Source organism: Pogoniulus pusillus, chromosome 17 (genome assembly GCF_015220805.1).
Source record: "Pogoniulus pusillus isolate bPogPus1 chromosome 17, bPogPus1.pri, whole genome shotgun sequence".
Lineage (NCBI taxonomy): Eukaryota > Metazoa > Chordata > Aves > Piciformes > Lybiidae > Pogoniulus > Pogoniulus pusillus.
The window spans coordinates 893625-915383 of record NC_087280.1 but is presented as its reverse complement, the minus strand read 5'-3'; the positions used below and the strand labels follow the sequence as shown (position 1 = coordinate 915383).

Genomic DNA, 21759 nt, shown 5'->3' with positions numbered 1-21759 from the left:
GAGCTGCCAGTTCCCACTGCTTGTGTAAGCACCCAAAGCAGTCCCTAAAGCATGTGTTGGGAGTCCAGAGGGAGCTGTCAAGCTGTGAAGGCTGAGCAGCATCCTGGGTACAGTTCTGCCTGGAGCAGCCAGGTTGTTGTGTTGTCAGCTGTAACAAGTTACAGGGTGAGGAGCCACCAGTTTGTAGGCTCTATGTGGCCCGGTGGCATCACTCAGTCACTGTAGCAGTGTGTGGGACAGAGCTGGCACTGCTGGAGGTAGTCTTAAAGCCATCAACTTCTGGGCTGAGACATCCTAAAGGTGAAGCAAAGCATTTTCCTGCCACCTGTGCTGTGGTCAGACTGGTGGCATTCACTTGTTGTGTCTAGAGGTGGCTTTGAGAGTGGCACTGGATATGGGCAGCCTGCCTGCTTCTGCCGTCTGACCAGGCTCTGTGGGTCTTGTGTGTAGAGTTTTCAGGGGAGGTGCTGCAAATCACTGCTCCTCATCCCCTTCCAGGGGAGGGAGCAGTGCTGGTGGCATCTCAGAGGATGTTTGATGGTGTCTGCAAACTGGGGTGGTCTGTTTCTCCTCTGCTCCAGCGCTAACAACTGCTCCTTTCCCTTCCTCTCCAAAGGCTATGTCTACCTGGTGTTTGAGTCAGAGAAATCCGTGCGTGCTCTGCTCCAGGCATGCTCCCAGGACCTGCTGAGCCCTGATGGACTCAGTGAATACTACTTCAAGATGTCCAGCCGCAGGATGCGCTGCAAAGAGGTGAGCAGAGCCAAGAGAAGAGCCCTGCAGGGCCTGCTGGTGAGGTCCATGGGGACAAGGTAGTGCACAGTCTCGCTGCTCCAGGACAGCAGAACTGAACTAGAGCAGCAAAAGTCAGACTGGCTCTTGGCCATCATTAATCACCGTGTTCCTGGCCCAGGGCAGGATGAGGTCAGGTCAGTGCTTGTGTCAGGAACTGTGGCTTGGAGCTCGTGGATCCATGGCAGGCCCTGGTTTTGTGAAGCTGAGTAGCTTTGGATGGAATCATTGTCACAGAATGGTAGGGGTTGAAAGGGTCCTCTGAAGATCAAGTCCAACCACTCTGCCTGAGCAGAATCACCAAAGAGCAGGTCACAGAGGAACACATCTAGGCTGGCCTTGGAAGTCTGCAGAGTAGGAGACTCCTCCACCTCTCTGGGCAGCCTGTGCTTTGTCACCCTCAAAGTCAAGAAGTTCCTTCTCCTGTTGAGATGGAACTTTCCTGGGTTCAGGTTTATGCACATTACTACTTGTCTTGTCACTGGGGACTGCTGAGAAGAGTCTGGTTCCATCTGACACCCACCCCTTAGATACCTGTGAGTATTGGTGGGATTCCCTCTCAGGCTCCTCCAGCCTAACCATTCCCAGCTCTCTCAGCCTCTACTTAGATTAGAGCTGTTCCAGTCCCCTCAGCATCTTGGTCCTACACTGGACTCCCTCCAGTAGTTTCATCCTGCTTTCAGCTGGGGTGCCCAGAGATGGACACAGGACTCCAGGTGAGGCCTCACTTGGATAGCTGGAAAGGGACATGGGAAGAAGAATTTTACTGCTTCATGTTTCTTCTAGCATGTAGCCAGGGGTTTGATCCCTGTAGTGTTCTGTCAGACCTTCTGCTTGCAGATGGAAAGATTTTGGTGCTCACCATGTGGGCAGATCTTTGGAATCTAGAGCTAAACATAGCTAAATGTAGCTAAAATGTGTCTGGCTGACCTGCATCTGCTGAGGCTGCCAGGGGCATGACTTGGCCTTCCAGTCAAAGGGGACTTTACAAGTTCCAGCAGTGAGGGGTGGAAAGGACTTCTAGAGATCATCCAGTCCAAGTCCCTTGCTAAAGCAGGGCCTTCCACAGTAGCTTGTCCGGGACTACAATGGCCAGGTGGGTTTTGAATCCCCCCAGAGGAGGCAACTCCACAACCTCTCTGGGCAGCCTGCTCCAGGCCTCCAGCACCCTCACACCAAAACAGATTTCTCCTGCTGTTCAGATAGAACCTCCCAGGTTCCAGTTTATGCCTCTTGCTCCATGTCCTGTCACTAAGCACTACTGAAAAGTTTGGCCCCATGCTTTCGCCCCCTGTCATTTAGCTCTTGTGGAGCAGTGAGAAGATCCCCTCTGGGGCTGCCTGAACAGCCCCAGGGCTCTCAGCCTTCTTCTCAGAGATGCTCCAGGCCCCTCAGCATCTTCACAACTGCCACTGGACTTATTCCAGTAGTTCCTTGTCACACTTGAATGGGGAAACCCAGGACTGGACATGATACTCTAGATGTGGCCTCACCAGGGCAGAGAACCTCCTGTAGCCTGCTGGCCACACTATTCATGCACTTCAGGAGGCTGTTGGCCTTCCTGGTTCGAAGGGCACACTGCTGGCTCCTGGGGAACTTGTCCACCAGCACTGCCACAGAGCTTCTTTCCAGCAGGTTCCCCCTCACCTGTCCTGATGCAGGAGGCTCTTCCTCCCCAGGTGCAGGACCCTACACTTGCCCTTGTTGAACTTCGTGAGGTTCCACTCCACCTGACTCCAGACTGTCCAGGTCTGTCAGCCACTCCTCTCAGTTTGGGATCATCAGCAAAGTGGCTGAGGGGACACTGTCCTTGCACCCACATTGTTAGTGAACATAGATCAGGTCCAGCTGCCCTGAGTTTGTCGAATTGGAGGATTCAGCTTCAGCTCTAATCTAGGCAGGCCCAAAGTAGCTGTGCTTCAGACAGCTCTCCTGGTGTCTGGCTGTTGGCAGCACTTCCCATGCTTAGTGACTTAGCTCTTGCAGAAGTTTCTCCTCTCCAGAGCCCTCTTATCAGCTGTCTGGCAGCTGGGAGCTCCTGTTGGAGTTGGCAGTGGGTGGGGCTGTCTCATTGATCTCCCACATCAGGTTGCTGTGCAGGGAGGTGTCTGGGCTGCAGGATTGTGCATGGATTGCTTCCTGGCTGCCAGGATCCAGTGCTTTGGATTCTGGTTTGGCTGGAAACAGTGGTGCAGCAGTTGAGATTCCTCATTTGAACAGATCTTGTGGGCTCTGTGGGAGGTGTCTGGAGCTCCAGAGCTGTGTGGACCATGCAGTGCAAGAACAAAGTGTTACCTGCAGGCTGAGGGTCTGAGGTGGCTTCTGCTGTCAGCAGAAGGCACTGGGGAGCAGCACAGCAGGTTGCTTAGCAATCCCTTGGCTGGCCTGACCTTGCTGCCAGAAAGACATCTTTGTGCTGACATAGATCTAGGGAAGGGTAACAAAGCTGGGCAAGGGTCTAGAGCACAAGGAACTGTAGTTGTGTAGCCTGGGGAAAAGAAGACTCAGAGACCTTGCTCTCTGCAACTGCCTGAAAGGAAGCTGGTCTCTTTTATAGAATCACAGAACCAGTCAGGGCTGGAAGGGACCACAAGGAGCAGCCAGTTCCAACCCCCCTGCCATGCCCAGGGACACCCTACCCTAGAGCAGCCTGCCCACAGCCTCAGCCAGCCTGGCCTTAAACACCTCCAGCCATGGGGCCTCAACCACCTCCCTGGGCAACCCATTCCAGGCTCTCACCACTCTCCTGCTCAACAACTTCCTCCTCACCTCCAGCCTCACTCTCCCCACCTCCAGCTTTGCTCCATTCCCCCCCAGTCCTGTCACTACCTGGTATCCTGAAAAGTCCCTCCCCAGCTTTTTTGTAGCCCACTTCAAATCCTGGGAGGCCACGAGAAGGTCACCTGGGAGCCTTCTCTGCTCCAGCCTGCACAGCCCCAACTCTTTCAGCCTGTCCTCATAGAGGTGCTGCTTCTGCCAGATGATGAGGGCAAGGCCTTAAGTTGCACCAGAGCTTTAGGTTGGGCATAAGGAACAATTCCTTCCAGAAGGATTGCCCGGGGCAGTGGTAGTCTCTGTCCCCAGAGGGCTTCAGAAGCCATGCAGCTGTGGTGCTGAGGGCCACTCTTGGGTGGTGAGCTGGCAGTGCTGGGTTAAGGGCTGCTCCCTTCTCAGCGGCAGGCCCCGGCTCTGAGCTGCCTCGTGTGCTTTCAGGTGCAGGTGATCCCCTGGGTGCTGGCAGACAGCAACTTTGTGCGCAGCCCCTCGCAGCGGCTGGACCCCAGCAAGACAGTGTTTGTGGGGGCTCTGCATGGCATGCTGAACGCAGAGGCCCTGGCAGCCGTCATGTACGACCTCTTCGGGGGGGTGGTCTACGCTGGCATCGACACCGACAAGCACAAGTACCCCATCGGTAAGTGAGAGGCCTGCTGGGGGCAGCAGCCACCCACAGCATGCTCTGAGGAGACTGCAGCAGTGCCCTCTGCTTGGCCCTTCAAGGGGGACCAAGTACCTCATGGTGCCAGGCTTTGCCTTCATCTGCTCTGGGAGCAGATGTCCAGCTACAGGTGATGCTCCTCACCTGCTGGCTGTGGTGGGATGAGACAAGCCTTGGGGAAGGCTGGCAGGGCCCAGTCTGCCTAGCAGCTGCTTGCTCCAGAGTGACTCAAGGCCTTCAGTATCTCTGCAGGGGTTGCTGAAGGTGTTCCTGCCCTTGTCCATGGCTGTCAATGTTAGGTGCTACCTTGACTGGAAGACATTTGTGATCAAGGCCAGCTCTCAGGTCACAAAGGCCAGCCCAGAAGGGTCTTACTCTGGTTCCTGTTGCCTGTCATGACATTCAGATTCACTGGCTGCTGAACATTCCTGCTGGGAGGCTGCTGGAACGGGGCAGTACTGTAGGCAGCTCAACACAACCAGCATTTGTGGGCAGTGTCCTGTCCACACTGTCCTGTTGAGGTCCTTTTCAGGATGCTATTGTTTTGGGCTGGCAGCACCAGTAGAGAGGCTCCTCCTGACTGGGTCTGCTGAAGGATGCCACGTCATCAGCTTTCCTAGGTCACTGGTAGTGATGGGTGACTCTCGGGGAGCATTCAGCTCCTCTGATGGGATTGGAACCATGAACTGCTGCAGATGCCAAGTCTGCTGACCTGAACCATGACCTCTGGACAGGTAGAACTGGTGGAGAGGATGAAGCCTCTGAGGTCCTACTTCCAAACTGGGCTGTGTTTGAGGGTAGCATCCACCATAGGTAACCCAGAGCCCTGTGCTCTACCAAGAGTCTCCTAAAGAGGGTTGGAGCACTTGTTTCAGCCCTTGTGACACATGGCAGCACATGTCATGACATGTCCCCTTTGCCTCCCTGGTGGCCTCTTGGGCCAGGTGGACAGCACTGAGGTTGCTGGTGTGTGTGGGGAAAGCCTTCAGCATGAGGACCAGCTCTCCAGGCTCAGGCTGCAGCAGGTTGCGTATCTCAGAGGGGACCATGAGTCTCCTCTGCTGCCAGGCAGGAGTGATGTCAGCTTAGTGGGCAGAGTTGCCATCTACTCATCACTGTCCTTGGACAGCTCTGGGACTTTTCTGGTCAAGGATTGGGTTTAGGATGTGCCTGTGGTGCTACAAGTCTTCACTACTGAGGTGGCTTAGAGGGATAATGCCACAGAGCTGGGAATGGGTTGAAGTTCATAGTGTGACCATAAAACTTCCTGTGGCTTCGTGCAGAGCCCAGGCTGCTCCCTCAAGCAGGTGAGATCCGACTCCCAGCAGCAGCCTGACCCTCCCAACCCCCGAAGGCTGAGAACCACTTCGTTTTGGGTGATCACGCTGCAGCCTGGTTTGGTTTGTGTGGGTCTGTGCTGAGATGCTGCCTCAGGCTTGCCTGCCTGCCGGCCCTGGCTTGGCAGAAGGCTCCTCAAAGGAAGACACAGTGTGTGTGACTTGTCAGTGCTGAATCATCTTGGGTAGAGGAGGATGCTGGAGGCACCTACTGTGAGAAATGCATGGTTAGGAGGAAGAGCTGCCTTTGAGATCAGCTTAGCTGGGTCAGGAGAGGATGCCCTGAGGGAAGGCTCTCAGGGGGTCCCACTAGAGATCTTCTAGGGGAAGGATCCTCCCAAGCAGACAGTGCAACCCCAGCACACACCCAGGCCCTGCGCTAGATGGATTCAGGGTAATGCTTTGCTCCGTGGCTGTTGGGTGGGGCTCAGCTTTAGGGATCTGTCAGATGGTGCCAACCAGAGCTCCCCCTGCCCTGCGAGAAGCTGCTGGTAGGTAAGCACAGATGTTCTGCAGCTTGGCAGACCTTGGCTGGGAAGGAGTCGTGCAGGAATGCTTCTGACTGGCAAGGAAGCTGAGAAATGCCAGGCTCTGGGATGAGGGGGAGACTGAAAATCAAAGCTGCTGAGCTGTCTCGGCACCAGCTGAATTCAGGTGAAAGGCATGGAGGACCTTCTGGGAGTGCTTCCAGATGTAAATTCTCATCTTAACTGGCCTGGAAGTGTCCCTGGAGAAGCCTTCCTGCTCTCAGCTACCTGATGGGCTGTTGTTAGTGCCCAGGGAGGCAGGCAGAGCTGTGGTGCCTGGGGTACAGTCCTCCTGCAAATCTGCTTCCCTGCCAGTGGCTGAACAGGACCAGGGAAGGGCTGGTGCTGGCAGCAGCTTCTCCTTGGCCTCCTGCATCTCCTGGTGTAGGCACTGGGCCAGTCTAACACTTGTGGTGTGACTTGTTCCAGGGTCTGGCCGTGTCACTTTCAACAACCAGCGCAGCTACCTGAAGGCAGTGACTGCTGCCTTTGTGGAGATCAAAACTACCAAGTTTACCAAGAAGGTGAGTGAGGCTGCTGGGGACCTGCCCCTGTGCAGTGGTGCTCCCACAGGGAGCCCTGCCCCTCAGTCTGCCTCGAGTCCCCGCGGCAGTGGAGGGAGGTGAACAGCTCTGCCAGCTGTGAGGGAGAGCTGGTGGTGGAGTTGGGGTACCCAGGGTGGTGGCACTGCCCAAGAGAGCATGTGTTTCCCCCAGTGCTGCTCTGTGCCCACTGCCTGCTTCTCTTGCAGGTTCAGATTGACCCATACCTGGAGGACTCCATGTGCCAGGTCTGCAGCACCCAGGCTGGTCCATTCTTCTGCAGAGACCAGGTGAGGCTATGCTTACTGCTGTAGCTGGGGGGTTCCTCAGGGAAGAACAGACTCTGCTTTAGTGTCAGGGGACTCCTTACCTCTTGCCAAGTGGGGAGGATGAGCAAAAGCCCCAGGTGAGCCCTTGTTTTGGAGGAGATGCAGCTTTCCACCTTGCCTGGAGCCCTGCTGTGGGCAGTGGTGTGCAACTGGCCACTCTGAGGGCAGCCCACAGCCCCTTGTCCTGTGACCAGCTGGCAGCTGTGGTGTCACCCTGCTGCCCAAACCCTAGGGGACTCTGGCTGACCTCCTCTTACCATGGGCAAAGGAGCTTAGCCAGGTTCTGGTGGCTTCCCACAGAGCCCGGATGGGAGATTGGCAGATTGCATTGAGTTGGGAGGGACCCTCAAAGGTTATCTCGTACAACCCCCTGCAGTCAGCAGGGACACCTCCAGCTAGAGCAGGCTGATCAGAGCTACATCTTAAGTGTCTCCAGGGACAGGTTGAGCAGCAGGGGCCCAGCACCCTGACTTTTCAAAGCTATTTAAAAGGGGCCACGGTGGAAGCTCAGCACCACACAGCCACTGGAATGGCTGGAGGTACTTCCTTCCTCCTGGAGAGCTGCTGGGAGGGTAGGGGGAGAGAAGTGGGGGGGGGGGTGGTGCCTTGCTGATGGGCTGCTGCCTGTACCCCTCACTCAGACCACCCTCTGCTCTCCCCACAGATCTGCTTCAAGTACTTCTGTCGCTCCTGCTGGCACTGGCAGCACTCCATAGAGGTCCTGCGCCACCACCGCCCATTGATGCGCAACCAGAAGAACAGAGACTCCAGCTAAGGAAGCTGCCCAGGGACAGGCACAGGAGCAAAAGTCCTTTTTGTTTTTAGTTTTATTTCTATTTTGGTTTGGGTTTTTTTTTCTGTTTTCTTTTTTTTCTTTTCCTTTGGTGTGACCCTGCCAAGCGAAGAGCAGCACACGAGCGTGGTGCCAGACCCGGGCTGGGAACGTGCTTCCGGAGGACTTCATGGGGGGAGGGGGGGAACAAAAACAAACAAAACAAGGACAGGAAAAAAAAAAAGAAAAAAACTTAAAAAGGAAAAAAAAAAGAACAAAAAACAAATGAAAAAAAAGACAAAAAAAAGACCTTCAGTTCACGTTTGCACTTGCTGGTCTTTCTGTTCCTGCACTAATGCACAGTGAGTTCTGTTGGGGTTGGTTTTATTTTTTGGGGGAGGGAGGGCTGGGGAAGAGGTTGAGTTGTTTTGGGGAGGGTTTTGTTTTGGTTTGTGTTTTTTTTTGAGGGGGAGGGGAGCACCCCTCAAAGCGATTCCACAGTTTCCCAGACTTTGGTTCTTAGTTTGAGAAGCAACAACAAAAAAAAAAAGGACAAAAAAGAACTGACCAAAAAAAAACCAACCACAACCCAACAAAAAGAAAAAAAACAGGCTACTGAGGATCCAAAACCCACCCAAACTCTTAAGTCGAAGGGCCACGTGTTGAGAAGGTGTTGCTGCAGATGCCTTCAGCCAGGTGTTTGCTGTGGGAGCAGAGGCGCTTCTTTGCCATTCCTTGCACTACCGGCGGGTGCCAGCGCAGGGCTCATCGGCTCCGTTTCTTTGCAGTTGCCATACAGTGCCTTTCCATTCATTTAAACCAACCACCCCCTCCACACACCGCACACCTGAACGGGCATCCAAACCCTTGGAATGTTCAGCTGGGTGTTTTTTACTGGAACAACAAAAAGGAGAACTTTTTTGCTCTTCATTTAAAGAAAAAAGAAATAGATTATATATATATAGATAAAGAAAAAAGAGATAAAAAAATCATATTTCATATTTTACGCCTCAAGGGTTTTTACCAGTTCCTTTTTACACTCTTAAAGGAAAAAAAAATAACAGTTTTTAAGTGGTTTGAAATGAGAAATGTTCCTTGGTTTTTTTCCTTTGTTGTTTGGGTTTTTTTTTCTTTTCCTTTCCTGGCAGCTTTTAACATTCTTGCAAGTTGTGTCTGGGGGCTGCTGGAGGGAGGTTGTAAATCCAGGGGTTTGCAACAGGACTGCTCGGGGTTGGTTGGACAGGTTTCGTTGGTTTTGTTCTGGTTTTGGTTGGGGTTTTAGTTTTGTTGGTTTCTTTTTTTTTTTTTTTTTTGGAGGGGGACAGGGGTGGGGTTGAAACTGGACCAGATAAAGGAAAGATCTGAGCTGCTGTATATAGTTTTAAATAGTTTGTTTGCACTTCTTTAAGTTGCACTTGCCAAGGGGGTTGATGGAGGTTTTTAATCACTCGAAGTCACAGGACTTTTCCTTTTCCTGTTTCTTTTGTAACTAGCTAAAAAAGGGCTGCATCTGGGCGGACAGATGAAGGTTCAGAGGAGCCCTTTCTCTTAGAGGGGACAAGGACTTGTGGTTTGTGTGGTTTTTTTCTCTCTACCAGATGTACAGAGTTAACCATGCAGTTGACTGAGATGCTGCTGCTGGGATCTGAGAACTTTAATCATTGATTTTTTTTACTCTCCCCTCTATCAGAAGCTGTGTGCCAAAGAACCAGTGTCATAATTTTCTCCCTCTTGAGTTTTCTTTTGTTGTTAGGATATTTTTCCCCCTGTTGTTTTTCCTTTCCTGCTGAGCTGATGTTGCATTGTTGCATATCCCAGCTGCTCTTTGTGGGGTTTTGTGAAGCTGTGTGTGAAGTCTCTACCTCATTGTAGTATATGCAGGCAAGACTGCACTCTCCTACAGATGCGTGGAGTAAGCTGTGGTGTAGTTTTTGGCACATAATAAACACGTTGCAGCAAAACAACCTGGTGCTTGTGTGCTCTTTGGGGGGGATACCCACACTCGGGCTTTGGGCCGGGTATGCTGGGGAACGTGTGGATGCTTTTTGCTGGGAGATGTGCTCTTAATAAACAGTTGCAGTTGGAAAAGACCTGTGAGCTTCAGTCCTGATATTCTCTAGCTCTGCCAAGGTTGGTGCTAAACCATGTCCTGCAGCACCACATCTCTGCCTCTGAAATAGCTCCAGGAATTGGGATTCAACCACTGCCCTGGGCAGCCGGTGCTAGGCTTTGAGAAACTTTTCAGTGAGGAAGTTTCTTCTGATGCCCAGCCTAAGCCTTCCCTGGTGCAGCTTGAGGCCTTTGTGCTCATCCTGTTGCCTATTACTAGAGAGGAGACCAAACCCCTCCCACATGGCTCAAACCTCCTTTCAGAAGGTCTGCCCTGGGCCTCATTTTCTCCAGGCTAAGCCACCCCAGTGCTCTCAGCTGCTTCTCTCCACACCCTTCAGCGTCATTGCCTTTCTCTGGACCTGCTCTAACATCTTGCTGCATTTCTTGGGGCAAGGGGCCCATAACAACCTAGTACTGAAAGTGTGCCCTTGCCAGTGCTTAGTACAGGGGCCTGTTTGCTTCCCTACTCTTGCTAATCTGGGCCAGGGTGCTGGCTTGGCTTGTATTTCAGACAGTCTGCCCCAAGCCTGGAGCACTCATGCTGTGGCTGGAGCTCCCCTGCTTACAAGTAAATGAGGTTAATTTGAGTGTCCTATGCCCCCATATGCACCCTCACTCTCCTGGACTGCTGAATGGGGTTAGTGATCTCTGTAAGTCCTGTCCCCAGGGTGTCAAAGGGCTGCCCACAGTGGCATCTTTATAAGCCACAGGCCCTGGAGGGTTGTGGGAAGTTGCATTCCTGCAGTGACCAGCCCTCATCGTTTTGGGCCAAGTGGTGCTTCTATGGGGGCCGAACTCCACCTCATAGCTGCTATGAGTTTGTGGGTACTTTGTCTCCTCCTCCAGTGCAGTTTAATGTGGGACCAGCTTCCCCTAGACCTGCCTCCTTAGCTTCTCCAGCCCAACCGAGGGCTAAAAGGCACAAACTTGAAGAAGTTTGGGTCTAAGCATGAGGAGGAGCTGCTTTAAATTAAAGACTGGCACAGCACTGGAGCAGCCTGCCCAGAGGTGGTGGAAGCTCCCCTCGATGGAGACTTTCCAAACCCTCCTGGGGGTGTTCCTGAGTGGTCCTGCGCTAACAGGGCTGTTGGGCTCGATGATCTCCAAAAGTCCCTTGTAACCCCTGCTCGGGGGGAGCAGAGCGGTGCTGAGGCCCCTGCAGCCCGGCTCCGCACCTGGATGCGCCCCGCGGAGCTCCCCGCACGGGCTCGGCGCAGGCGGGCGCTAGGACCCTGTCGAGCTCGCTGAGCCCCGAGCGCCGCCGCCGGGGCCGAGCGGCTGCAGACGCCCTCCGAGCCGCTTGGGAGCGCTGCGGGCGCGGAGGGCTTCCGGCGGCCCCGCGCCTCCCGACATCCTTTGCTCTCTCCCGGCGGCCGCTGCCGACATGGTGAGTGGGGGCCGTGCCTGTCATAGTCGCCATCCGCCGCCATCCGCCGCCGGGGCCGCTCCACCCGGGGCCATGAGCGGCCGCAGGCAGCGGGCGGGAGCAGGGCTGGGAGTTGCTGCGGGAGCCGGGCCGCGGGAGGCCCTTAGGACGGAGCGCTGGTCCCGGAAGCATCAGCTGCCTGGGGCGGGGGGACCGGACCGACGGAGGGAGCAGTGGCCTGGGGCGGGGGGACCGGGCTCAGGGGGGAGGACCGGGCCTTGCTGGCGGCGCCTTGTGCGGGGCTCTCGGGTGGGGCCTGACCCCGTTGTTTCCAGGGACGCGTGCGAACGAAGACGGTGAAGAAGGCAGCCCGGGTGATAATCGAGAAGTACTACACCCGCCTGGGCAACGACTTCCACACCAACAAGCGGGTGTGCGAGGAGATCGCCATCATCCCCAGCAAGAAGCTGCGCAACAAGATCGCGGGGTGAGGCCCGAGCGGCCCCCGGGGGCACCTCGCGGTTGGCGCCGGGCGCTGGGACTGGCCTTTGGCTGGCCCCGCCGCAACCTGCATTCGAAAGTGATCGCGGCCTGGCCGTGGCCGGGTCATCGATAGTGCAGGGAGAGGAATGCCGAGAGCCTTCCCGTGTCTGAGGGGAGCGTCCCTGCCCTCCAGACCCTGTCGCTGTCGGACATTTGGCCGTCTCTGACGTACCCCGGAGGCGGTGGGATGGTGGTGGGGCGACAGCAGCACTGGGGTCGGCAGTGGCACAGCGCTGGTGCTGACGGCAGTATGATCTCGGGGCCGCTGGTGGGACAGCGTTGCTAAGTGGGATGTCAGAGTGGCTGGTGGGATGTTGCCAGGTGTCCCCTAGTGAGGTGACTCTGGGTGGGGCAGCTACGTCAGGATCAGTGGTGGGACGCTGCCAGAGCTGGCGGTGGAGCAACAGTACCAGGGTCAGTGGTGGGACCGTTTTGGGACGGGTGATGGAGTAACATGACTGGATGGAAGAACACCGGAGTCGGTGGTGGGATGATGCCAGGACTGGTAGTGAGACAATGTGAGCAGTGCTGGTGGGTCAGCATCACTGTGTGTGACAGCGACACCAGGGTCAGTTGTGGGGCCATGCTGGGGCCGGTGACAGGACAGTGCCAGGGTTGCATTGCTGTTGGTGGGGACTCTTTCCTCGGACTGGCACAATTTTGGAGGGGCAAGGGTGGATGGAGAAGACAGAGGAGGGTTCAGGGAGCAAGAGGAAGCCCTGGATGGTCCTGTGTGTCCCTGGCAGATATGTCACCCACCTGATGAAGCGTATTCAGAGGGGACCTGTCCGAGGCATCTCCATTAAGCTGCAGGAGGAGGAGAGAGAGAGGAGAGACAACTACGTCCCCGAGGTGAGGCTCTAGCTGTGCTCAAGTGCCTGCTGTGGTTTCTCTCTGTCTCACCTGCAGTTGTCTTCATTAGAGGCCCCATATTTCTTCAAAACCTCAGCAAGGATGCCTGAGGAGGCTTTGGGTCAAGGAGGAGCTCAGGAGAGTTGTGGCCTCATTTTGGGGTGCTCCCTCCAAAGCTGCTGTCTGGGCTGAGAAGGGCAGATGGCTTTTTGCATCTTGCCTCTGCTGCCAGTTGGCAGCTGACCATTCCTTGCTCTTAACTTGGAACAGAAAATAACCTCCAGTGAGCACCTGGGAGGGACTTGTCCTGGCAGCTGTGGCGGTGTGGTGGGGCAGGCTGGTGCTGTTTGGAGATCTGCTTGGGGAGCATCCTCCCTGCCTTGCCACCTTTGGTCTTGTGGCCCACCTCAGGGTGAGGTGACCTGCACAAGAGCTCAGTTTACCTCCTGGATCCACCAGCAGCCCTGTGAAGATCCTCTCATGGGTGCTTCGTCTCTCCAGGTGTTTGGTGTTGGTACAGGGCTGACCTCCACAGCTGGTGGTGGAGGCTTGGAGGAGCCAGACAGGGCAACCTGTGGTGTTCTCCTAGCTAAGTGTGGGAGTGCTCCTGGAGGGATGCCAGGCATGGAAGGACATTCTTGCTTGTGGCTGTTTGTGCACCTTCAGCTGAACCTGAATTACTGGTGGGCTGGAGCCTGCTGGGGAAGGAAGCAAGTGGTGGTGGAGGTCTGGGGTCCAGAGAACGTCCAGTGAAGTTGCTCTGCCATTAAAGAGCAGAGACCTCAGGCCCTGGAGGTGGACAGCCCAGGTCACTCTGCATGGCTGTTGGATTCCAGCCTTGAGGACTCACATTGCAGGTGGCTGCTGACTGCCAGGACCCAACCCCAGCTCCTCTCAGCAGCCTTGGTGTGGAGGTGGTCAGGCCTTGGGCTTCCAAAGACTTGGAAATCAGATCTTCTCCCTCTGTGGGGCTGCTCTGCTGCAGTGTGGCCTTGTGGTGTTTGGGCAGGAGAGTTGGATGCCATTGGGGTCCTGGCTCACACTTGCTGGAGCCCTTCCCCACAACAAGCAGTGGGGAGGGACCAGAGCAGTTGCATGGAGATGCGTTGGTGGCAGCAGGGGACTTGTCAAACCACATCTCCGCTTCCTCTGCCCCCAGGTCTCTGCCTTGGACCAGGAGATCATTGAAGTGGACCCAGACACCAAGGAAATGCTGAAGCTCCTGGTGAGTGGCCCTGAGCTGGTGGCATGTTCCCAGCACCACTGCCATTGCTGTGAGTGGCTTGATGGTGGTGGCTGAAGGCATCAAGGCTGTGGGCATATGGTGGGGGTCCCTCCTCACTGGGACCTGCAGATGGATCAATTCCTTGTGACTCTTGGCAAAGCAGGGACATAGTAGCTTGTCCCAGACTGCCACCGTGTGGGTGTGCTCCTCACCACCCCTTCACACAGCACCCATGGGTGCTGAGCTAAAGGCCACGATTCAGGCTGGCTCTCAGCAGGGGAGGAGAACGTGGCCTCACCCCTAAGGCAGCAGCTCTCTGACGGAGCAGGGTGGTCACCTCCCCTTCTCTGGAGCACCTGGGCTCTTCCTGCTGCTCCCTGCTGCAGGTGGGGCAGTGCAGGCCATTCTGATCCCAATCCTCTGCTTCCTTCCAGGATTTCGGCAGCCTGTCCAACCTGCAGGTGACACAGCCCACGGTGGGGATGAACTTCAAGACCCCCCGAGGAGCACTCTGAGTCGCTCTCTTGTCTGTCACTTTTCCAATAAACGTGGGGAAACCATCTCGGCCTGCCTGATCTTTGGCACCTGTGTCCCCAGGGAGGAGGAGGAGGAGGAGGGAGGGCTGGTTCCTCGGGGCACTGCATCCCACAGGTGGGTGTGTGAAGCTGCAGAGAGTGAGGAAGACTCAGCACCTTGGTGTTCACCAGCATCTGGCTGGGTTCTTTGCTGGCCGTTGGGCGTGTGAGGTGCAAAGCTGTGTTTCCACAGAGTGATGGGAGAAGAAGGAGGCCATGGTGGCTGTGGTGGCTTCTTGGAGACCATGGGGGTCACCAGCTGTGCCACAATAAAGGCTGCTTTCTGTCACCCTGGTGGTCACTTCTCACTTCTGAGTGCTCAAACGACAGAAAAGGCCTTGGTGGAGGCTTTCTTCGTGTGATGGAGTCAACCAGGCTGAGCAGAGCCCTGTGCCTGGCGCAGAAGCTCACCTGGTGAGGTTCACTGCTTATGCCCTCGGCAGGACGTTCCACCCAGCAGTTCCCTTGGTTGCATGGCAGAGTTGTCCTCCTGCCCCTCCTTGGAAGCAGGGGAGACTCACAGGTCTTGAGGCAAGTCTGAGGCTCTGCCCCCAAAACCTCTGCAAAGCCACCAAACTTCCTGGACCAGGCCCAACCGGTATTCCCAGCCCTTGCCTGTCTTGAGTCTGTGCCCCTCCTGCCCAACCCAGTCCCTGCCTGTTGCAGCTCCTGCCTGCCCCAGTCTCTGCCCCTCATGTCTGTCCCAGTCCCTGCCTGTTCCAGCCCCTGCCTGCCCCAGTCTCTGCCCCTCCTGCTCAACCCAGTCCCTCCTCATCCTAATCCCTGCCTGTTGCAGCTCCTGTCCGTGCTACCAGGTGGGTCCCACCCGCAAGCATACCCCACGGGTGCCTGTGGCTGTGCTGTCTCCCTGTGAGTGTATCCCTGGAAGCTGACAGCCGTGTCTGGAGCCCCCCAGTACAAACGACACAACCAAGGCTCCGTTTTGGAGAGAGATTTCTCTGTTCAGGTTTGCTGTGAACTGTAAAGAGTTGCTCAGAAGAAACTGCCTCAAACAGGCTCTGAACCCCGCCGGGAAGAGCCAAACCGGGATAGTTTTCTAACATGCCACCGGGATCTAACCGAGAGCTCCCAGCCCAGAGCTGCTCAGCTGTTCGCTATTTAACCTAACCACAGGCGAGCAAGGGCTGAGCGCCGAAACAAGCATCGGGGCGCGGGGGAGCGAGCACGGAGCCAGACCCACAGCCGCGGGGCTGACTTTGCCAGCACCGCCAGAGCCCTTTGGTGGCTCCTGCTCGCGTTTCTGCCCTCGCTTAACGTCTTCTCTTGGCCCTGCCCTTGCCGTCGCAGCAGAGGCTGATTTCCTTCCGGACGAAGTAGGCGGCGTAGCCCGCGGCGCCGGGGGTGAAATCGCGGAGCTCGCCCCGGTACTGCTTCAGATCGCGGGCGGAGGCGTAGCCTGAGGGGGGCAAACGCGAGAGGAGACCTCCTCCCACACACCCGCGGCAGCTCTGCTCCCCCAGAACCATCAGATCTCTTCCACAGAACCATGGGGTCTGTCCTACAGACCCACAGGATCTCTGCTCCCACAGAACCATCAGATCTCTTCCACAGAACCATGGGGTCTGTCCTACAGACCCACAGGATCTCTGCTCCCACAGAACCATCAGATCTCTTCCACAGAACCATGGGGTCTGTCCTACAGACCCACAGGATCTCTGCTCCCACAGAACCATGGGGTCTGTCCTACAGACCCACAGGATCTCTGCTTCCACAGCACCAACAGATCCCTGCTCCCACAGGATCTATCTGCCCTACAGACCCACAGGATCTCTGCTCCCACAGCACCAACAGATCCCTGCTCCCACAGGATCTATCTGCCCTACAGACCCACAGGATCTCTGCTCCCACAGCACCAACAGATCCCTGCTCCCACAGAATCTCTCCCACAGAACCATGGGATCTGCCCTACAGACCCACAGCATCTCTGCTCCCACACAGCTATTGAATATCTTCCACAGAACCACATCTGGAGCTGCCCTCCCAGAGGATCCTATGGAAGCCTGGAAGGGACTTATGCCAAGGGGTGGGAGTGCTGCCGAGGGCCAGTGACTTTGAGCTGGGAGAAGGGAGACTGAGAGTGGAGAGGAAGAAACTGTTGAGAATGAGGGTGGGGAGAGAGTGGCACAGGCTGCCCAGGGAGGTTGTGGAGGTTCTGCAGGCCAGGTTGGATGAGGTCTTCAGCAGCCTGGGCTGGTGGAAGATTGCAGATGATCTGCTTCCAAGCCCGAAGGGAACCAGCTGGTTACAGTGATCTTCAGGGTCCCTTCCAACCCAGCCCATTCTGTGGAAGCCACATGTGGAGGGGAAAGGAGCAATTCCCACTCTGCCCTCAGTATTCCTGCTGCCTCTAGCATAGGGAGGAAGCAAGGGGCACAGGAGGGGTCCCTGCTTCACCCCCATTTTTCAGGGCTGGTGGCACAGAGCACTACCTGTCACCATGTTGTTTGTGGGGTACTCCTGCAGGGCTCGGTACAGCAGTTCCTCCTGGGAAGGTGTCCTGGAGCCGTTTTCCTCCTCACTGCTGTATCAGAGTGGGAGAGGGGGAACAACCTGTGCCTTTTGCCCTGCTCCTTGGGGATCACCTGAAGCGTAGGGACCATGTCCAAACCCCACCGCACGGGGCAGGGGAATACCTCTGGGCCATGTCTTGCACACCCTCCTCAGCCTCTTCCTCAGAGCCTCTGCGCACTGCCTCGGGTTCATCCCTCAGGGCGTCGCTGGGCTGCCAGGGTCAGCACAGGGCTGGGGTAAAAACTCTGCCCAGCAGCCCCTCAGCGCACCAGAGCTGGCGCCCGAGGGAGGGGCGGGGTTGGGACTGGTGGTTTCAAGCTCAATGCAGAAGACAGTTTAAAATCTCATCTAGTCTTCTGTCCCAGAGCACCCAGAGGCTGCTCTGAGAAGAGCGCAGGGAGCGACCCTGAGGTACTCGGGGGAGGAAAGGCCGTGGGAAGGGCAGCGCCCAGACCTCCGCAGCAGGAGGAGACACCGGGAGACGAGGAGAAAACCCTTCCCGCATACCCCGCGCTCAGCCTGGGGCTGCCCCCTCAGGGCGGTCGTGCTGGGGGGGACACACACGGCCCAGTCAGCACGAGACTTGCCCCCGTTCTCGGGCTGAGGCTCGGGAGTGAAACCCAAGCTCCTTCGAGTCCTTAGGAGCGGGATTTGCTCCGCTCCACCTGCCGCAGGGTGAGCTTCTCATCTTACCTCTCCCGCGGGGGACCCATCCGCCTGCTCCCAGACAAAGCGCCCGATTCTCCTCCGGATCTCTGCCGCCAACAGAAGAGAACAACCCCACCGGAGCATCAGCCATGGACGCCCTGTGGCAGCCACCTCCTGCCCCTCCCCGCGGCCAGACAAGGCGCTCCGGAGCCCCGGGGGATCCTGCTGCGTGGGCTCTGGGCAGAGATGGGTGGTGAAGATGTAAGAAAAATCAAGGAGTGCTGGTAGAGAGCCTTACAGACCAGATGCATATGCTGAGGGTGTCTGTGGTAAACCATAAATCACCAAACTCCACGGAGATGTTTGCTTGTAGCAATGAGTGGATAACCTGCAAACCTGAACAAGGGCTACTGTAGGAGTGTCTGCAGCTACTGGTTGGAGATCTGTGATGAGCCATCTTGTAAAGGCCCAGGCCTGCATGACTGAGGAGAGCAGGAAGGAGATACAGGAGAAGCAGAGATATGCTGACATCAGCAATAAAGAAGGGTCTGCTGACCAGAGACAAAAAAGACCCTGTGAGGAAGCCTGTGTGGGGTGTTCATGGCAGATAACCACTCCAGACCACTGGGGTGGGGTGCAATTGGGGTGGAGAATGAGAAAATTCCTCTGCTGATGAACTCCAAGGAATAATCATAATAACCCCACCTCCTGTCACGAATATGCCTGCTCTGGGGACATAAACTGTGCCTTGTGCCACAATGGGCTGTGCAGGACTGATGGAGCCACCCTGCCTGCACCCAGCCCTGCAACACAATGTACCTACTGCAGAACTCTGCGTGAGCTTGGGGTCGTTTCACAGGGCAGTGAGTGCTGGCTCTCAGGGGTCCACACTGGGACCAGTATTATTTAAGATGGGCAGTGGGACCAAGTGCCCCAGCAGCAGGTTCGCAGGTGACACCAAGCTGGGTGCTGGGAGCAGGTGACGTGCCTGAGGGATGGGGAGAAGTGGGACCTGGTGAATCTCGTGAGGTTCAAGAAGCCCAAGTGCAAGGTCTTGCACCTGGGTCTGCCAACCCCTGGTCATCAGCACAGGCTGGGGATGAAGGGCTGGAAAGAGGCTCTGAGAAGGACTTGCAGGTGCTGGGGGGTACAAAGCTGGATGTGAGCTGGCACCGAGCACTGCCAGCCCTATCCTGGGTGGGTCCTCAGCAGCGTGGGCAGCAGTGGCAGGGAGGGGATTCTGCCCCTCTGCTGTGCTGAGACCCTCCCTGCAGTGCTGGGATAGCTCTGGACTGCTCAGCACAGACAGGGACCTGTTGCAGCCGGGCTAGAGGAGGCCACAGTAGGGCTGGCAGGACTGGAAGAGCTCTGCTGTGAGGCCAGGCTGAGAGCTGTGCTTGTTCAGCCTGGAGAGGAGAAGACTCCAGGGAGACCTTGTGTAGACCTCTGAGTGCTTCAAGAGGTGATCAGAGAGCTTGGGACAGAGCTTTGAGCAGGGCCTGTGGTGAAAGGACAAGGGGGGATGGTTTCAACTGAAAGAGACTCAGACTGGGGAGAAGGGAGAGATTTTTCTACGCTGAGGGTAGTGAGACCCTGCCTCAGATTGCCCAGAGAGGTGGGAGCTGCACCAATGCAGGTGAGGTTGTTTGGGGCTCTAAGCAGCCTGCTCTGGCTGGGGATGTCCCTGCTGGCTGCAGGGGGTTGGGCTGGGTGACCTTTAAAGGTCCTTTCCAATCCAGCCGTTCCTGAGACTCTGAAGCATCTTCCACCTCAGAGGGAGAAGAAGAAGAAAGATTTCCAGCAGAGGGAGATTCCCTCCACCTGAAGCAGAAGTCACAGGAGGTTCTGGTTTGCACGCCCAAAAGGCTGCTCTCACGGTGCAAACCCTAGGGAAGCAAAATGCTGTTGTTTGGTTGGCTTTCCCCTAACCTTCTTGCAGGCAGGCAGGTGGCAGGACAAAGTGGCCCAGCACCACCGACAGCTTGGCTCCCACGCTGGTGCTTGCCCCTGCCGAGAGGTAGCGGGAGTGGAAGATGGTAGCTCTGCCCTCCAGGTAATCGAGGCTCTCGTGTATTCTGCAAGAGAAAAGACAGCTGCTTCCCCAGGGGTCCACAGGACCTCAAAGTTCAGCTTCTCCTGCCCCCGCCCCCGGCAGTGAGCAGGAACATCCCCAACGAGATCAGGTTGCTCAGGGTCACATCAAGTTTGACCTCGAATGCACATCCAAGCTCAGACAGCCGAGCCCCTGGCTGGGATCCACAGCCTTTCCTGGTTCCTCCAGCTCCCATTTACAGAAGTAGAATCCCTGAATACATCCGATTGGAAGAGGCACCCAGGCTCAGCCAGTCCCAGTCTCCACCCAGCACTGCAGGGGCACCGAGCCCTGGCCCTACGTGCCAGCTCACAGCAGCTGAACACCTCCAGGGATGGGCACTGCAGCACTGCCCTGGGCAGCCTGTGCCAGTGTCTGAGAACCTTCCAGTGCAGAAACATTCCCTGAGCTGCAGCTTGAGCCTCCCCTGGGGCAGCTTGGAGCCATTCCCTCTGCTCCCGTTCCTTGGCACCGGGGAGCAGAGGCTGCCCCCTCCTCACTGCCACCTCCCTGCAGGGAGCTGCAGAGAGCAATGAGCTCTGCCCTCAGGCTCCTCTGCTCTACCTGCACACCCTCAGCTCCATCAGCCCCTTCTCACAGGCCAGCTGCACCAGGCCCTTCTCCAGCCTCAGTGTCCTGCTCTGGACCTGCTCCAGCTCCTCAAAGTCCTGTCTGCAGTGAGGGACCCAAAGCTGAACACAGCACTCGAGGTGTGGCCTCCGCAGAGCTGAGCACAGGGGGATGGGCACCTCCTGTCCCTGCTGCCCACCCTCCTGAGCCAAGCACTGGTGTGAGCTCTCAGACTCCCATGAAGCAGCACAAAGCCAGCAGAGCTGTAGCAGGCACCTCAGGAACATCACCCAGGCTTTTAGAGGGTGCCAGCACCCATTAAACACACCCAAACTTTGTGCCTTCAGTGAGCTTCCACTCTCCACATAGGTCACACCGAAAGGGCTCAATGTAAGCGTGAAACATGGCACAGGTATCTCCCATGCGAGGCAGCTGCTGCCAGCACGGAGGTGACAGGGTGTGGGGATAGTGTGGGGGACGCAGCCCACCTGCGGGTGTCCGGGTGGGCAGCATCGCTGCTGAAGAGGTAGTCAGCGTCGCGCCAGTGGGCGAGCACTCCGCCGCCAGCCGCTGCGGGGCACAGGAGGGTCAGCAGCAAGGCGAATGCCCCAACGCGTCCCCACCTCAGGGTGGCCTAGCACGGGGGCCGCTGCCCAGGCTGGCTGTGGGGGCACAGTCCCTGAAGTGGGAGCCCTGATGGGTCCCACCTGTGGCTGTGAGTCTCTCCCTGCCCCACTGAGGCTCTGTACTGTCCCCAAGTGCAGGCACACCATGGCCTGCCCAGCACAAGGGGACCTGCCCAAGCCAGACTCCAACTTGCTGTGAGGGGCTCAGCTCCGCCCTGCTCACCGAAGGGTGACACAGCCGTGGCCCCAGTGCTCAGCCCCACGGAGGGGCGGCAGGGCTGTGCCCCACTGCTCAGCCCCACGGAGGGCGTGTGTCAGCCCCATGCCCTGTGGCTCATCCCCGGGACGCAGCTGGGACCTCCCTCCCTCACCCCACAGCTCCCGCGGGCCTGGGCTGACGCTCTGCGAGAACCAGGCTCGGCGGCCCCGGAACATGGCGACAGGAAGCGGCGGCGGGAAGAGCCCTGAGGGGCGGAGGAGAGCCGGAGGAGAGCCGGGAGGGGGCGGTGGATGGGCCCTGAGGGGCGGAGGAGAGCCGGGCGGGAGCGGCGGATGGGCCCTGAGGGGCGGAGGAGAGCCGGGCGGGAGCGGCAGATGGGCCCTGAGGGGCGGAGGAGAGCCGGGCGGGGGCGGCGGATGGGCCCTGAGGGGCGGAGGAGAGCCGGAGGAGAGCCGGGAGGGAGCGGCGGATGGGCCCTGAGGGGCGGAGGAGAGCCGGAGGAGAGCCGGACGGGAGCGGCGGATGGGCCCTGAGGGGCGGAGGAGAGCCGGGCGGGAGCGGCGGATGGGCCCTGAGGGGCGGAGGAGAGCCGGAGGAGAGCCGGGCGGGAGCGGCGGATGGGCCCTGAGGGGCGGCGCTGGCGGGAAGCTGAGGGTTAGCGCC

The 21759-nt window shown here is 57.3% G+C and overlaps 3 protein-coding genes and 1 non-coding gene across 10 annotated transcripts in view; 3 read left to right on the top strand and 1 right to left on the bottom strand.

Annotated features, from left to right (window-relative positions):
• CPEB1 (cytoplasmic polyadenylation element binding protein 1) overlaps positions 1-9699 on the top strand; it is a 47715-nt gene extending 38016 nt beyond the window's left edge. For all 6 annotated transcript variants that reach the window (XM_064157171.1, XM_064157170.1, XM_064157173.1 and 3 more), the window contains 5 exons: positions 617-753; positions 4006-4204; positions 6522-6616; positions 6844-6924; positions 7628-9699. In XM_064157171.1, coding sequence (XP_064013241.1) covers positions 617-753; positions 4006-4204; positions 6522-6616; positions 6844-6924; positions 7628-7738 — 623 coding nt within the window. In that variant the 3' untranslated portion in view covers positions 7739-9699. The remainder of the gene's footprint in view (positions 1-616; positions 754-4005; positions 4205-6521; positions 6617-6843; positions 6925-7627) is intronic.
• Positions 9700-11123: 1424 nt separating this feature from the next.
• Positions 11124-14393, top strand: RPS17 (ribosomal protein S17). Its single transcript, XM_064157169.1, has 5 exons — positions 11124-11234; positions 11549-11700; positions 12503-12608; positions 13768-13833; positions 14268-14393. The coding sequence occupies exons 1-5, from the start codon at positions 11232-11234 to the stop codon at positions 14346-14348; spliced, it is 408 nt and encodes a 135-aa protein (XP_064013239.1). The 5' UTR covers positions 11124-11231; the 3' UTR covers positions 14349-14393.
• Positions 11780-11908, top strand: LOC135183242 (small nucleolar RNA SNORA71). The gene has a single exon (XR_010305466.1). It is a non-coding gene; the product is annotated as a small nucleolar RNA SNORA71 (small nucleolar RNA).
• A 977-nt stretch (positions 14394-15370) lies between the features above and the next one.
• TERB2 (telomere repeat binding bouquet formation protein 2) lies at positions 15371-21409 on the bottom strand. 2 transcript variants are annotated; one of them, XM_064157166.1, is made up of 7 exons: positions 21248-21409; positions 20739-20820; positions 19518-19663; positions 17634-17695; positions 17063-17151; positions 16859-16950; positions 15371-15825 (listed from the first exon to the last, which is right to left on the bottom strand). In XM_064157166.1, exons 1-7 carry the CDS (start codon positions 21309-21311, stop codon positions 15680-15682), a joined length of 681 nt encoding a protein of 226 aa, XP_064013236.1. In that variant the 5' UTR covers positions 21312-21409; the 3' UTR covers positions 15371-15679. The 2 variants fall into 2 exon arrangements, with proteins under 2 accessions (XP_064013236.1, XP_064013238.1); XM_064157168.1 differs by having other exon boundaries at positions 16859-16947.
• Between the last annotated feature and the right edge of the window lie 350 nt (positions 21410-21759).

Coding starts and splice junctions, on each gene's coding strand:
- RPS17 (XM_064157169.1), top strand. Junction 11,701..12,502: donor CTGCGCAACAAGATCGCGGG/GTGAGGCCCGAG, acceptor TGTCCCTGGCAG/ATATGTCACCCACCTGATGA. Junction 12,609..13,767: donor GAGACAACTACGTCCCCGAG/GTGAGGCTCTAG, acceptor CTCTGCCCCCAG/GTCTCTGCCTTGGACCAGGA.
- TERB2 (XM_064157166.1), bottom strand. CDS start 21,311: ATGTTCCGGGGCCGCCGAGCCTGGTTCTCGCAGAGCGTCAGCCCAGGC. Junction 20,821..21,247: donor AGGCCCGCGGGAGCTGTGGG/GTGAGGGAGGGA, acceptor TGTGCCCCGCAG/CGGCTGGCGGCGGAGTGCTC. Junction 16,951..17,062: donor GTGCAAGACATGGCCCAGAG/GTATTCCCCTGC, acceptor ACTCTGATACAG/CAGTGAGGAGGAAAACGGCT.